Source organism: Macaca thibetana, chromosome 8, assembly GCF_024542745.1.
Source record: "Macaca thibetana thibetana isolate TM-01 chromosome 8, ASM2454274v1, whole genome shotgun sequence".
NCBI lineage: Eukaryota > Metazoa > Chordata > Mammalia > Primates > Cercopithecidae > Macaca > Macaca thibetana.
Genome location: NC_065585.1, coordinates 38,471,469 through 38,489,080, shown reverse-complemented (window position 1 = coordinate 38,489,080; position 17,612 = coordinate 38,471,469). Strand labels below are relative to the sequence as shown.

Genomic DNA, 17,612 nt, shown 5'->3' with positions numbered 1-17,612 from the left:
TTTGAAAACGATAAAATAATCCATTTAACCTGATAATGTGGTGGACTAATTTTGTTGTGGGGGTTTGGGGTTTAATGGGGTTAGGGGAGGTTATTATAACCAAATATTAAAAGGAGAAAAATTGATAGATATTTTTAAACAGACATCTCTAAACTGTTACCATTTGTTTTCTTATTTTTTTGGAATAATTAGTTTTAAGTAATTTTAAGTTATTTCATATTCTGTAATAGAGAAATATTCAAACTTTCTGATCTTTATGACTTTATAATAAAATTATGTAATAAATATAAAACTGTCTAGTACAATTATGAGAAGAATGGTGAAAGTTCATCGTTTTGACCACATGAAAATAGCGGGGTTCCCATAGATTATCTACCTTGTATAATACTGCACAGAAAAAGCCATGACGAGTACCCAGATCTCCTGACTATAAGTGCTATTTCCTCCAGTGTGCTGCCTTGGTAAGCTAATAAATGTCTGGGTTCCTAAATTCACCTATATATTCAGACCCTCAGTATACTCTATCAGCACCTCTGGTTGAAAGAGTTAGAACTAATTCATTCTTAATTAGCTGTCCAAACAGTGGCAGAATAACATATTGTTGACTGTTTTATTACAATTTTGTATACATGTAAAAGCATTAGAAACTTCATTAAATTTTTGTCTGGAACAACCATGTTAAGTATGCCTTTAAAACTTCTACAGTTATTTAGATGTCATTCAAAAAGACTGATAGAGAATATGTAGAAAATTATTTATATAATATGTGTGTGTATATAAAATTACTTTAGTATGGGTGTTGAAAAAGTAATAATGTTTCTGAAACTTTTACATTTTTTTCTTAATGTCCTCAGACATAATTTTTGTTCATTAACTTGGCTCTTTTGTTAGTTTAGTCATGTTGTATTTGTGACTTTACCTTTGAAGGAAAAAAATATAAATTACTTAAGAAAATTTACTTTAGTGCCGGTAAAGTGAGGTTTTATTCTGTAATTATTTGTCAGAATTTTGAAGGTAAAATTAACTAAACTACTTAAACTTGGTGTATGAGAATTGAATAAACACTGTTTCATCTCAATTCTAGGTTCTGCACTTTTAAAAGAAAAGAGAAGGCATCGATTACATAAGTTCTTGTGTCTCAGAGTGGGAAAACCAATGAGGAAAACATTTGTATCTCAAGCAAGTGCTACAATGCAACAGTATGCACAGAGAGATAAGAAGCATGAATATTGGTTTGCTGTGCCACAAGAAAGGTAAAAAACCCATATGAGGACTTGAAAACATTACTGAGATTCTTTGAACTAAAATTATTTTGTGTATCAAAATACCAATGATAAACTATTGAAACATAGTTTATGATTAAAAGCAGACAATAAGTCTATTTGAAACCATTTTGCCCCTACTTTATAATTTGCCCCATTTTTAATTGCATTCTCTTTTGTAGTTTATTATTTTAAAATGTGAACAAATATCCCATTTGGGGAGTAAAGAAATGTAAGATATACCTTGGAGCAAGAAGAGCCATCAAAATATTATTTAATGAAGCTGCTTCCTGAAGGCAGCTAATGGTATATCATTGTTTATACTAAAAATTCCTCAAATATTCATTAAATACCTTCTGTATACATGACACCAAATTAACTACTAAAAGGATGTAGTGGTCTTCACAATATTTGTGTGTACCCTTTGCACAATTAAATTTTTCGTAAGTTTTAAGCAGTTGTAAACGATGTCTATTGTACTATCTTGTGAATTTTTACATTGTAAGTAAATACTGTTACTTATATGCAGTAGAATTGAAACGTTATAACAACTTTCCTTCTCTCCCTATTATTCACTTAAAATTACTTTAACAGTTAGACATTGCATCATTACTTTTTCTCTTTAAACTTGTATTTCCATAATACCACCTCACACAATCTCATAAGGTGCTATATTTTTATCCCCTATTATAGTTCTTTGCAACAAACTACATATACTTAACACATTCACATATCTGTATGTGTGTATACTGAAATTGCATTTATTTTAACATTTTCTGTGACTTGTAAAAATAGTAAAGGGTTAAGGTTTTAGGCTACCTGCAAGCCAACAACTTAGTCTGCCTCCATTTGGTGCATGCTGGGAGAAAGCACAAACATCTGTACAATAGCAGTAATCAGAGCATCAGCAATTGTGAGATTTCTCTGTACCTCCTTTCCCACAAAGAATGTGAAGAAGGCCAAATGACAGCTGCACGTACCTGAGGTTATTTTACAGAAGAGGAACCATAAGTTTAGGGAACCTGAATTTTTATAATGGACAGTAAACATGGTTACCCTTTGCTACACAGTAAGATACTATCTCTACTTTCTAAGATAATGCTATGCTAACATACTTGAAAAGATACTGCTAAACAAAAGTATTACACATAAAAAGTAAAATATCATAGGAAATGCCTGTCTTAAGGAGATAGATGGACCTTTTCTGTATCCATTGATGGATTACTATGTTTCATTGAAAGGATGAGATAGGACTCAGCATCAATTCTGCCTCTCCCTTTTATTTTTCTTTATAAGTACTGAGAAGCTTTGTTCATAGAAAAGTCAGTGAGACTGAAGAGAATTTCATTTTTTTGATAATGTCTTTCAATTATTTAAACTTGTTTCTATGTAATTCCAAAAATTAATCATTTTTGTCACAGTGTTTTTAGTGATCATCAGTGAACAACTCCATTGAAAACTCCTTCAGTTTTGTGGAAATCAATTAATGAGAAACCACCTGACATACAGAAGGACTTATTACCCAGTCTTTATAATCGTTTCGTGTCTCAACACCAATCTTGGACAGCATCGAAGTTTTTATACTGTCGGGCATGTCCCATTGTAAATTCTGAATAGGCGAAGATATGCCCTTCCTTTATAAATTAGAAAAAGTGCTTTAATGAAAGTAGATAACAGGAAATCGATAAAATATCTTGACCATACTGTTTTTAGGCAGATTATTATGAGCAAAGAGTAACATATGGAAATTGGGGATATGCAAATTGATTCCCTTAGCACCATCTCACGTGTTTGTGTACCTCTTGGAAAATCTTTATATGTTGCTTTGGAAGACTACAGCTTTTAGTCATAAAATGATAATGCTCTTTTCCCTCTTCCCACTCCACCATATATAGAGTAAGTACAATGTGTGTCTTCCACAACATTGGCTTAATCTTAAAATATGATTTGCATTATGCAAATGATGAATACCTGAAAGGGTCAGAGCCAGATATTCAAACGTGCCAGTGATGTTGAAATCACTCCAGTGAGAAATGTAAAAACTAATTTTTTCTCGTTATTCTTGGTTTTATTTTAATGTTTGCATGGAATTTCCTATTTTAATATTCATTCTTGTATCTTGGTTAATATTCATTACAAATTAGTATTATTAGGATTCTGGTCTTTATTGTAGACATAAAACTTAGGAAAACTGCTGCATAGATAGTGAGAAATTAATAAAAAGATAAGATATTACATTGAAAGATAAAATGTAGCACCTTTTAAATATGTTAGCTGCCACATAAAGAATGGCAATTTTAAAAATTATTATATTGAAAATATAATTTCTAGAACCATGGTTATTAACTGATATATGTTAGCTGAAAGTTATATAATCAATTTTCAAAAACATGTTAATTAAAACCAATAAAACAGATATTTGAAATGTGTGTGTGACTCTCAAATATGTTTGTCAGGCAATGTAACAACTGGCTTTACTCTAGTAAACAAAACATTGAAAAGGGAAACCTGAGATTTCTAAGATTAGATCATCTGTCTCTCAACACTGTGTGTTCCTAGTATCATTTAAAATTTAAAGAAATTGCATTTCTATTAACTTGGAAAATTCTATATAATGTCTCAAAATAGGCCATTAATAAATTGTTTACTTGTATTTTAGATCATTAGATTATTGTAGGAATGAGGTCAAAGTTGTGTATCTAATTTCCTTTTCCATCACTAGTGTCTTTAAAGAAGAAAAGTATTATTATATACAGCATCTGACCTAGTCAAAAACATGCCAAGGAAAATCTTAATATAGTTTTCTAAAGAACAACCTGACAGAATATAGCCAAATAAAATTTTTGAGTTAATGCCTTCCTGATGGTAGACCTTTTATATTAATATAAAACAATATATTTTGTGTGTATTTTAAGTCTTCAAGATTTATCAAGATATTTTACAAATATAATTTTGTAATTCTGGCCACACAGAATACTAGGTATATTAATAGTCACTTCTCCTAACAGGACAGATCATTTGTATGCCTTCTTCATTCAGTGGAGTCCAGAAATATATGCAGAAGATACTGGCGAATATGCCAGAGAACCCGGATTTATAGTAGTAAAAAAGATTGAGGAGTCTGAAACAATTGAGGATTCTAGTAATCAAGCAGCAGCCAGAGAATGGGAGGTAAGGAGAAAAATATGAATATTTTAGTCATCTTTTTAGTTTGTGTGAATTTATAGCTTTATGGTAGTACAAAGTATAAGTGATGTTTGCACAAAAGAGGAATATTTTTTTAAAGGTCAGGTTCACTATCCGTGTTGGTATGTGGTTATTGAATGAATCTGAATAGTGACTTTAATACTATATTTGTCATTCTGCTTTTGCTTTAAAATACTAGAAAACTCACCATCAATAAAATGACTTTTATTGAGTGTGTTATAGAATATTTAGGAAAGATTAACATTATGACAAAAAGGAAATAATTTTAATTTTGCTGTTATATTAATGTTCATAAAACATCGATTTCACATCTGATTTAATTTCATCTCCTTCATGGAGGAGGTACAGCAGTCATTTAACACGTCTGTGCATAGTATTTGCATAGCATCTATGCAAATTACTACTTCTTTCTAGGTTTCAGACCTACGCATTATCTTGACTTAAATTTTTCAATAATAATTTTAAGGAAATAAGTGGGTGCTAATTTTACAAAGTAGTAGAAATTTTATGTGCTCACATTTCCTGAACTTGTTTAAATGGTCAAAGTAATACTAACAAACTTTTTGTAACTCCTCTTACATATATCTTAAGATTACATATTACATTTTACATGCTTTATCTTATAAGGTTGGTAGGGTGGCAATATCTACATCTGTTGGTGTTGCCCAAATTTGTCTCTTCTTGATGCATTAGAAAATATAGAGCAGATGCTAAAATGTGATAATAAATGTAATCAAAATTTTGTTAATCATTTGGTGTTAATGTTTGTGGCTGTTAATGTGATATGAATATATCTTGCATGCACTTAACATGTATAGTAATTGAACGTATACATGGCTTGTCTTTTGTTTAAAATGCAAACTGATTTGGAATGTGTCTGATTTCATTCTGTGTAGTATATACAGCATCAGTTTATACTGTGACTCCAATATAAGGAAGAGAAAGAAGAACATATTGACTATGTATTTTGGGTATTTTAATACTTAAACCAACATTATCAATCTTCATACCAGCTTTATTCATAATGGCCCCAAATTGGAAAGTCCCATTAGCAGGAGAATGGATGAATACATTTTTGAATACTTACAGAATTCCAGATAACAATAAAAAAGATCTACTGGTACAGGCAACGACATTGATGAATCTCACAAATAATATGTTGAGTAAAAGAAGCCTGACACAAACGAGCATATACTATGTAATTTCATTTACACAAAGTTCAAAAGGACAAACTGTCAGAAATCCACCCCACGACAGGCCCCGGTGTGTGATATACCCCTCTGCACATGTACCCTAGAACTTAAAGTATAATAAAAAATTAAAAATTAAAAAAAAAAAAAAAAAAAATGCATCATACTACTGGATAACTGGGCTGTGACAGGGTGGCTCAGGGACAGGAGGGAACTTTTTTGAGTTCTGGGGATGTTCTATATGTTACTCTCGGTGGTGGTTACTTAGGTGATTACATATGTAAAAAATATATATATATATATCCCTGAGCTGTGTTTTTAAGATTAGCTTTAGGAGGTACTTAAAATATCCCAGGTGATCAAAGATATGTACCTAACTAAGGCAGCAACAGTTGAAGGTGGAGTGGAGGGTGATGAAATAAAGTTAGAAAAGGTATTAGCTAGCTAATTCACAGGACTTAGTGACAACTTGGTAACCATAAAGTTATCTCTAGCTTGGGTGGCAAGGTGGATGGCAGAATTGTCAGTCACGAACAGGAATTGAGAGCTTTCTCTCCATGAGGTTGGAGTACTTAACTTTGGAAATAAGAGACTATTGACTATTTTGATTCAAAGGAACTGTCTCAGTTTCTGTGCAAGACTCTGCAGGTTATAATTTCTACAGGAAAAATAAATGTCTCCTCAGCAGTCCTTTGACCAGAATTGGTGCAATTCAAAAGAAAATGGAACAGAAAAACAATAATTTTGGAAACTCCTTGCTACATTGTCTGAAAATATTACTGCAGTATCCAGTATGGTAGCCACTAGCCATATGTGGCTATTAAGTACTTGAAATGCAGCTAATGCCACTAAGGGACTGCATTGTCAGTTTTAATTATTAATTTAAAAACTGATACTTGGTTCCATTATTGGACAATTTTTAAATATATTAGGAATAACTTAGATATATGATCTACTTTTTCAACTGTAAATTTCATGAACTCTAAATATGATCTAAATCAGTCAATCTAATTAAGGTCAAGTATTTCCTATGAAAATTTAGTGTCTGAATTGAGGTGTGCTGTAGTGTAAAATACTCTACTTCCTATAGCCAATAGCCACATGTAACCATTGAGCATTTAAAATGTGGCCAGTCTCAATTGAAATGAGCTATAGTATAAAATACACACTAGATTTTAATGACTTAGAATGGAAAGAAAAAAGAATGTAAACATCTTGTTTGTTTATACTGATTAATATTGAAGTGATAATATTTTGAATATATTAGCTTAAATGTATTAATAAACTAATTTCACTTTTTTAATGTGGCATCTAGAAAATTTACAATTGTAATGTATCTTACATTATATTGCTCTTGTTATGCCTCGTGGATCCTAAATGCCTAAAAAATGTTTGTTAAACTAGGGAGGCCGAGGTGGGTGAATCATGAGGTCAGGAGTTTGAGACCAGCCTGGCCGATAGGGTGAAACCATCTCTACTAAAAATACAAAAATTAGCTGGGCATGGTAGCACGCACCTATAGTCCCAGTTGCTTAGGAGGCTGAGGCAGGAGAATCACTTGAACCTGGGAGGCAGAGGTTGCAGTGAGCCAAGATCACGCCACTATACTCCAGCCTGTGCAACAGAGTGAGACTCCGTCTCAAAAAAATAAATAAATAAAATAAAAATGTTTGTTAAACTAATGAGTACTTGTTTAAGGGAAAGAGTAATTTTAAATGTTAGCATGATTTATTTTAAAACAGGAAGAATTTAGCTAAAACCCTTATATAAAACAGTAGTTTTCAGAATGTGCTGTGATGTTTTTTATTTTTGTGTTCTACATAGGAATGGAGAATAGGTGCCCTAGAATTTAGGATGAACTTGTTATGGCTACCAACTTGGGCATCAGTTAGATTTAAACTAACAGCTCTACTCACTGTTATTCTGCTTTAGTGATACTTAAAGAGATCTTTGTTACCCCTGACTGTTATTCAAGCAGAAATATATTGCTAGCCAGAAGTGTATACATTGACTGGGGAAGTTTGTATATGATAAATTTGGTAAACTTATTGTTTATGTTTTTTTCCCTTTCCCTATGTAAGGGTCATAAGGCAGGGATTTGTCAATTTCTTACACTATTATATCTTCAGAACTAAGATTTGTATAGGCGTATAGTTCATTCTCAATATTTATTAATGGATAAACTTAGGCATAGATTAAAATTAAGGTATAAAGCTTCTCATCTTTCAAGATTGCTCTATTTCCTAAAATAAGTTCTTTCATCTGTTGTTGTAAATATTTTTTCATAAAGCCATAGATTCTGGACATTTTAACTGATAGTCCACAGTCTGTCATTTACATTTTGTTGTTGTTGTTGTTGTTCTGTTTAAACATATTCAGTGAAAGAGAATTTATTACCTCAAAGGACAATACTTTACATTTTAGGACAGCTCTCTTAGAAAGTTATTTGTTACAATAAGCTTAAGGAAACATATCTTTGTAAATTTGATTCACTTATCTTTATTCTGTCTTCCAATGCAAGTCAATAACAACAAGAAACATTTTCTATATACTGCGATAGTGTGAAAATATTTGTTGTTTTCCCTTTTAATCTTGTTTCAGAATTATTTTCCCCAGTACTTCAACTGTTTAACTTAATGAACTCTGTTCAGATCTTATATTGTTCATATCAGTACCCTAAAATATGTTAAAAAAATTCATAAACTATGGCACCCCAGATTACTAAATAATCTTGGGATGGCAGGATTAATTCCTGCTAATTACTTGGGATAGCAGGAAAAATTCCATAATATTTTAAAAAATTTTAATTTCCAAATATGAACATTGAAGGTCAGTCCTATTGAAGATAGACAGAAACATATATTTACTAAGAAAAAGAAAATTTAGCCAAATTTTAAGGTGGTCAGTAGTAATAAATCAGTTCCTAAGTATTTGGATAAAGGATCTGAGAAATACTATTCTTATCACTCACTATGTGTAAAGGACTGAATTTCCTCTTTTTGTAACGTCACTTTGTATGCTACATGATAAAGAGTATTTTGGTGTGGGCCGGGCGTGGTGGGTGACGCCTGTAATCCCAGCATTTTGGGAGGCCAAAGCAGGCGGATCACGAGGTCAGGAGATCAAGACCATCCTGGCTAATGCGGTGAAACCCCGTCTCTACTAAAAATGCAAAAAATTAGCTGGGCGTGGTGGTGGGCACCTCTAGTCCCAGCTACTCGGGCGGCTGAGGCAAGAGAATGGGGTGAACCCAGAAGTCGGAGCATGCAGTGAGCCAAGATTGTGCCACTGCACTGCAGCCTGGGCGACAGAGCGAGACTCTGCCTGAATTAATTGCATCAACATGGCTGCTATTGATGAGAAAGCATGTTTTTAAACAATCAAGGCACAAAATGATTAAAGAAACCTTTCTTCATAGTGAACCAAACTTACATTTTTGGTGTGGTACCCAAATAAAAGAAATATGCATTATGAGTTTTGCTTTTGGGGGTCTGATAACCTTACTTTATAACCAAGAAGGAACTACTTATCATAGTCTTTCCCCTGATTTCTGCCAGTATCCAACACAGGAAGTCAGTAAGTATATCCAGTGTTGTAAAGATACTGTTTGATGCGGGGCTTTGCAGTTCTATGAAAAATATTACTTTTTTTTGATACAGATTGTTTTTATGCCTTTTCACTAAAAAGGGAAGTGCTCTAATGGCATTTTAACAAATTGTCAGGCAAGTCCTGAGGTGAAGATGAGGCAGAATGCCTATTGACATCTGCTATTTCCTGATGATCGCACTTTTGTTCAATAAATATACAAAAATAAAAGATTAATAGTAAAACAAATTCACATGTACCAGTCATTCAGTTTTATCAGCTTATTTCTTCTGTGTCCCTCCTTTTCTCCAATTGTTCATAGTTATTCAAGTGTCATAAAAATATTTAGAATACATGTAATATGTATAGTATGCATTTTTACAATTTGTTTTTTGAGTCATGATCCAACTAAGCTCTCAAATGTTGCAGTTAATTAAAATATCTCTTAAGTCTCTCTAAATGTAGGTTCCTCCACCATTGCTTTGCTTTGCTTTTTATTTCAGTTTTTAAGAAATCAGATTTTTTTCTGTAGAATGTCACACAGTCTGGAATTTGCTGTTTGCATCCCCATGGTGTCTATTAACATGTAATTCTACCACGTGAATGATTGATAGTTAGAGCTAGAGCAATACATTTAAGTATAGATTATCATCTTTATTTTACAGATATTTCTTTTTTCTTTTTTCTTTCTTTCTTTTATTTTTTTGAGACGCAGTCTGGCTGTGTCGCCCAGGGTGGAGTGCAGTGGCACGATCTCTGCTCACTGCAAACTCTGCCTCCTGGATTCATGCCATTCTCCTGCCTCAGCCTCCCGAGCAGCTGGGACTACAGGTGCCCGCCACCATGCCTGGCTAATTTTTTTTTTATTTTTAGTAGAGACAGAGTTTCACCGTGTTATCCAGGATGGTCTCGATCTCCTGACCTTGTGATCCGCCTGCCTCGGCCTCCCAAAGTGCTGGGATTACAGGCGTGAGCCACCATGCCTGGCCCAGATAATTGATTTAAGCTTATTTTTTTATTTGGCTAAAATTCTCATAGTGGTTAATCTCTTAATTCAGAGCCTATACTTTTTCCACCATACCAAGTGCTCAACTTTGGCAGAACCTTTGCATCATGATGGGGAGCTTTCAAAGATATCATTGCCAAGGTCACAAATCAGACCAATTAAATCAGAATAATTGGAGCTAGGACCTAGTTATCAGTGTTGTTTAAAGCTACCTAGGTAATTGCATTGTGCAGTCAAGGTGGGAAAACTAGTGTACTATGCCATGCCACAACTTGGTGTTGTGTTAAACATGTACAATATTAAGACTGTGGAAGAATCTTTAGACTATATTGATTATAACATAGATCAACTTTTCAGTTCCTGTCATGCAAATTATATGAAATATTTTTCATATTCCTTTCATCTGGGGTGCTGCATCAAAAACATAAATTTGGTTCACTATGGAGAAAGATTTCTTTAATCATTTTGTGCCTTGATTTTTAAGAAAATATATTTTCTCCTCAGTAGCAGCCATGCAGATACAATTAATGTTGGCGTAGCTCCCTTACATACCACAGGACTTCCATCATGTTGTGTACTCAGAGATACTGCAAGGAGAGGGAAATCAAAAAACATACCAGGCTGTAAGTCAATGAATGATCTCTGAACTTTGTCTTCTTCAACTTTGTCTATCAAATACCCTTTAAAATTTAGTATATTTGACAAGTGCCCGAGGATCCAGTAGTATAGCTTAAAGGAGTGACTACCACAATAAGCTCAGATTCATGTAAAACTTTTCATTCACTTTCATAATTTATTTGTTGTAATATAAAGATAAATTTGAAATTTCTTATGAAGTCAAGATGGTAATACTGTAAGTTGAATCACTTTCATCCTGCAATCATTTATCATGAGACATTACATACCCCGGACAATATCAGCATCCACCCCAAGTACCAACTTTAAGAGGCTGTATGCTAGAATTTCCTGAAAGTCAAGGATTCATTGTGTCACATGTCCAGCATGCCAGTCTTGCTGCTTGACCACACAGGCCTCAAAGGTGGAGCTTTTTATGCTAACATTGCTTTTTGATTGCTTTCCTTTGGATTGACTTTTCCACTCCTTTTGGGATAAGAGCTGGCAGAGAAAGCTTTCCAAAATTTTTCATCTCTAATTTTATACCACATGTACTTCAGTATCTTTCATGCTCCAAACCTAATTAAAGCATCCAGTTCTCCTAGGATGATAAATAAAAACAACTAAGAAGCTGGTTTAATTAAATCAGCTTTACTTGGTTTATTTGGTCTCCCACACATTTACTTGATTAAATTTTGAAAATGAATTTACTAAGATTATGTGTTGATAGGGTGTATAACAGTATTTTTCATTCTTAAAATGATTCGTTTTTGAATAAAATCGCTCTGGCTTCCCTCTTGCTTCTCACGATTGCCAAAATATTGATAAAAAGACATGCTGTACAATTTTGGGGTTTTGAAACAACTTGTATCTTTTTAGGTATGTGACATTAGTCACATTTTCTCAATAATTGAAGTTTAGGTTATTTAAGCATAAATGTAAATACGTTAACTACTTACTATATAAACCTCTAGACCATTATTCAAAATATGTTAGAATCTGCCTTTCAGCTTAGTTTTTAAAATAATTTATAGTCTTTCCATTTTGACTTTAGTATTTAGTGCTGTCCATTTTAGTTAAATGAGTATAAAATATGTAACCTGTTCTTAGCATTGTAGGCCATAACATTTATCACATTATGTCATTGTTGGATTTGGTTTTTCACTACTATGTGGCAACTGCCTTGTGGAGCCAGTTCTGTTTTCACAGCTGTCATTAAGTAGAGTTATGGTCAAGATCATTCATTAGGTTTCCCCGAAAACTTCTACAACCGTGGTTATTGCTGCAGCTTTTAAGAAACACCTTATCAGGAGACTTCCCTTGTTTGGTTAATACCTTATTTCCTAAGCTGACAGGCAGTGAGTAGTCTAGTGTTCATTTTATTAAACATATGTTTTTTATTATTATTAAGGTACAGGTAACACCAAAATTAAAACTGAACTAATATATTAAACGCACAAAACCCTCACGATCTCTTCTCAGTCTAGCCAGCAAAATCCACATAGAATTAATTTTGTCCAAAAGTGAAGGAATTCTCTGTGTCTAAAGTCACTACATTGAGAAATCACATTTCTCAGATAAAGGGAATTTTTTTAAGTATTCTTTTTTTTAATACTGATCGAATAATCAAATAATATTACAAATTATAACTCCAGAAGACATTTAATAAATCTAAAAAAGAAATCAGAAGGATTAAATACTTAATTGGAATTTGTAAGTTGATAGGTACTGACTTTCATAATATGGTCATGCACCACATAATGACATTTTGTTGGTCCCCTGAGATTGTAATGGAGCTCTCTCTTAGCGATGTCATGACATCATAGTACAATGCATTACCCTCTCTATGTTTAGATATATTTTGATACACAAATCCTTATCACTATGTTACAGTCACATATAGTATTAAGTACAGTAACGTGCTATATGGTATGGCCTAGAAGCAATAGGCCATACCGTGTAACTTAGTTATATGGTAGGCTATTCCATTTAGGTTTATGTAAGTACATGCTGTGATGTTCACACAACGAAATTGCTTAAAGATGAAGATGCATTTCTCAGAACATATCCCTGTCATTATGTGATATGTGACTATATTTCTATGTTGAGAACCTGTATAGTTACAAATGAAAGTTTTAGACTATTCATATGTTTTCTTTTATTAGCATTTGACACCCAGGTTTTATGCCTAATATCGTCTGTTTTGACTACTGATTATGTTATCTTAAAGATATTAACGACCTCAGGAGAGTTTTGAACTAGTGTTTTGCTTTCCCTGTTAAAAATATTCTTCGATTGCTAGCCCAAAGTTATGAGCTATAGTATTTCCATTAAAAATCTTTATCTAGGCCAGGCGTGGTGGCTCACACCTGTAATCCCAGCATTTTGGGAGGTCAAGGCATGCAGATCATCTGAGGTCAGGAGTTCGAGACCAGCCTAGCCAATGCAGTGAAACCCCGTCTCTACTAAAAATACAAAAATTAGGCCAGGTGCCGTGGCTCACACCTGTAATCCCAGCACTTTGGGAGGCCGAGGCAGGCGGATCATGAGGTCAGGAAATCGAGACCATTCTGGCTAACACGGTGAAACCCCGTCTCTACTAAAAGTATAAAAAATAATAGCCAGGCGTGGTGGTGGGCGCCTGTAATCCCAGCTACTCAGGAGGCTGAGGCAGGAGAATGGTGTGAACTCAGGAGGCGGAGCTTGCAGTGAGCCGAGGTCGTGCCTCTGCACTCCAGCCTGGGCAACAGAGAGAGACTCTGTCTCAAAAAAAAAAAAGAAAATACAAAAATTAGCCGGGCGTGGTGGCACACACCTGTAATCCCAGCTACTCAGAACTCTGAGGCAGGAGAATCCCTTGAACCCAGGAGGCGGAGGTTACAGTGAGAGGAGATTATGTCGTTGCACTCCAGCCTGGGCAACAGAGCAATACACCGTCTCAAAAAATATATAAAATAAAAAGCCTCTAATATAGACTGTGAGAAGAGGCAGGATGTATGGGTGACAGACTAGTTTATGATTTTAAATATTAAAATTCTAAAATATTACTTTATTTTTAAATTTATTATTTTTTGAGAAAGGGTCTTGCTGTATTGTCCAGGCTGGAATGCAGTTGCAGTGGCACACTCACAGCTTACTGCATCCTCAAACTCCTGGGCTCAAGAGGTCCTCCTGCCTCATCCTCCTCAGTAGATGGGACTACAGGCATGTGCCACCTCATCCAGCTAATTTTTTTTTTTTTTTTTTTTTGTAGAGATAGAGTCTTGCTGTGTTGCCCAGGCTGGTCTCAATATTCTGGGCTCAAGTAGTTCTCCTGCCTCACCCTCTCAAAGCACTGGGATTACAACCACCTCACCTGGCATAAAATAATAAATAGTGAGTAGGGTAAATTATATATTATAGCTTCTATCATACCATTCCGAAATCAAACAGGAAGAGATATAAGGTAATATAATAACTTCAATTCGAATAAAGTAAAGGAAAAGGATTATTAAATTGAATATCTGAATTATGAGAACAGATTATGTTCAACTGTTAAACTGGTAGTGTTTTCAAAAGTGCTTTATTTTATTTCCCATCATGTTATTATAATAATAATTGACATCTCCTTCAAACTCTTGGATATCTAGGCAAATTTAAATGACTTAGCAATATGTGTGTAAATACTACAGAAACAGAAAGGGCAAGAAGGAGACTTATTGAGCTCATTTTATGTTTGCCTGACACTGTATTTATAAATTTGGATGACTTCGAGAAACAGAAAACTGCACTCAGAATAGCTTAAACCTGTTGTTTCTTGAAGTGTGGTTCCCAGACTATCAGCAGCAGCAGCACCTGGGAATTTGTTAGAAATGCAAATTCTCAGACCCCATTTGAGTCTCATTAATTAGAAACAGTTTTTGGAGCCCGGAATTCTGGTATAACAAATACTCCAGGTGATTTTGATGCCGGCTAAAACTTGAGAGCCACTGATTTAGGTCTCTAATGACTAGTTCTGTCCAGAGATGAACTAGTCAGAAACCTCCTCAGAAACACGGCTGGAAGGATACTTGAGCAAACTCAAGGCCACTTTAGGAAAGAGTGTAAGGGTGGATATTGAATAGGCAACCAACAGAATAGACTACGCCATGCTTGGTGGTTTTTGGTTTTGTTTTTAGTATATCATTTAAACCTCATTTTGGAACACACATCATATTTGTTATTTTAGAAAATGTAGCTGGAAGTTATGACAAGCTTTCAAAATGCTGCTTCCACCACCACCACCACCAAATTGTATAATATTGCTGATGAGTTGTTAGGAGAGTCTATAATGGAGGGATGGAGTGTGACCACAATGCACTGTATGTAGAAGAGAACTTTAAGCCTGGTGTGAAGATAATGATGCTGTGCCTATGAGGAACTGTGGGAGAGATTTTAGGCTAAGTGTAGTGGGGCTGAATGAGAGGAATAGGGGAAATGTCTGGTATGTGGAGGAGGTAGGGTGTTCACTGTGCTGTGCCCTGTGTGAGCGCATGCTGGAATGTGGAGGAAGGAGATGGGGGCGGGGGTTTGGTTGGGATGCAGTATTATGTGTTAGAAAGGTGGTGTGTGTGTGAAAAGGTGGCATCATGTACATACAACAAAGTGAAGTGGAAGGAGCAGCTGTACCTTAAAATGAAAGAAATTTTCAAATGTATCATCATGACATTGATACTCTAATTAAAGCTGAATTCTAGTTTTAGTTTATATATTTTTATAGTTTATATTTAATCTTTGAAAAATTCACTTCTTTGGTTATATTCAAAATATCACTGGTTAGTGAAGTATATGTAGGCATAGTGAATATAACTACCTTTTCAAGAAATTAGATGTTAGAGAATGCAGTATAAAAGCAGACTGTGTAACACACAAAGGAATTTTCAGGTCACTTTGAATATTTGTGTAGGATTTATTTGTAGCACATTGGCTTGGTTTTTACATAGTCATTCTGTAAAATTTTAGGGTGGAAGAGTCCACAAAGGACATCTTATTGCTTAAAAAATGTTCATGTAAAAGATGCAATGTTGTTTTACTGTTAGCTGTAAGGAACATAATTTTATGACTATATGAACAAACAACAAAATGTTTATTAAAATCATTCATGTGCCTTGAGAGACTCTGGAAATTATATTTACTCCTTTTTTGTTACTGGGTTACTTTTAGTTTATTTCTTCGTGTACTGATGTTTGGAAATATAGGCTCTGTATCTTTAAAGTTTTGAGCCCTTTCTTTGCACATTTGGGTACAGTGCAACCAAACTTAAGCATGGGAAATTCTCTCTTCCCTCCCCAGCTTTACAGCCTCCACTCAGGACTATCATTGCTATGGATACTCCTTAGTGATTAGCCCTCTCTCTTGTCAATCAAATCTTTGTCTCTAGCAAACTCTTTTGTCACTGTAGTAAGGCTCTGGTGCTGGAAATTTATCTTTGACAGAGGAAGAATGCTTTTGAAAACAGTTCTTACGTGATTTTATGTAACTTAATTTACCCTGGAAAGGAAATGTCTCGTCTCTGGTATGGGAAAAAAGGGAGAAGACATCAACCAATTAATCATAAATACACTCTGGTAAATCTTAGTTATTTTAATTTGTATATATGCTAGTCTTTTCATGGTAACATTATGAAAAATTATACAATTTCTGAAAGTTTGAGCATAGAGGATATTTATAGAATACAAAATTTTATGATTGTACAACGTACCTTGAAGTTGTTTCTGTTAATTCTGAGTATCTTCAAAAAGGGAAATTAATAAGGGGCTGTAATTTTGTTTCATATTGTTTTGTATGTTCTACACCAGCAGGAAGATACCAAATCTTAATTGCTGCCTTAATGTTTTTTATTTTAGCTTAACTTTGTAGAAAAATATTCAGGATTTTCTCTTGCTTGAAAATAAATTGAATAGAACAGAGTAAATTAATTATTATTGACTGGATCTCAAACCAGATTCTTTTATAATATTGTTTATTTAAGGGTATAATTTTAAGAATCTGACTAAAAGGTTTTTAAGCTATTTAAAAAGTTTTCAGGCAGTGCTACCTAATACAAATCTTTAAACGATATCCTAGTAAGGAAATTCAGTCAACCATACTATTGTAAGGAGTTTAGTTACTTTTCTGTATGTGTATATTGTTATAAAATGTCCATTGCACTTTCTATGGTAATTTGGGATTGTATTTTGCCTTATGTTTATTTTATTTTTACTGTAATTGTAGATGATTTAAAATCCAATAAGGACTTTGGGAGATGCCTCCAAAGCAGCTTGCCTCCCTTAAATGTTAAGTGTGTCAAAATATTAAAATTTTAATAGGTGTTATTTTTAATTGTAATTTCAAAATTCATTTATATGTTACATCAGCACAGAGGGGTTTAGGCACCTGAAATGATTGAATTTTTAAAATTTGTGGTTAGATTTACTAGATAAATCCGTTAACACCGTCTTTTTTTTTAAACCAAGAACAATGAAGCTATTCATACTTTTTTTGAAGTTTGAATAATCATTTATTCTTAGTTTGCAAAGACTTCAATACAGTTTATTACAAATACAAGCAAAATAAATTGTGGGTATTCTGAAATTTATAGATCAATCTAATTAATGTGCATCAAACACTTAACGCTGATTACAGTTACCACGTCCAAGTCCTGTTCATTCGTTATTTTTATTTTTATTTTTGACACAGAGTCTCACTTTGTCACTCAGGTTGGAATTCAGTGGCGGGATTTTGGCTCAT

The 17,612-nt window shown here is 33.9% G+C and overlaps 1 protein-coding gene across 12 annotated transcripts in view; it reads left to right on the top strand.

Moving 5' to 3' along the window:
* OXR1 (oxidation resistance 1) overlaps positions 1 to 17,612 on the top strand; it is a 382,402-nt gene that overhangs the window by 337,787 nt on the left and 27,003 nt on the right. For 10 of the 12 annotated variants that reach the window (XM_050802209.1, XM_050802206.1, XM_050802208.1 and 7 more), the window contains 2 exons: positions 1,085 to 1,253; positions 4,271 to 4,433. In XM_050802209.1, the coding sequence (XP_050658166.1) occupies positions 1,085 to 1,253; positions 4,271 to 4,433 (332 nt within the window). The other 2 variants (XM_050802217.1, XM_050802216.1) reach the window with 1 other exon arrangement.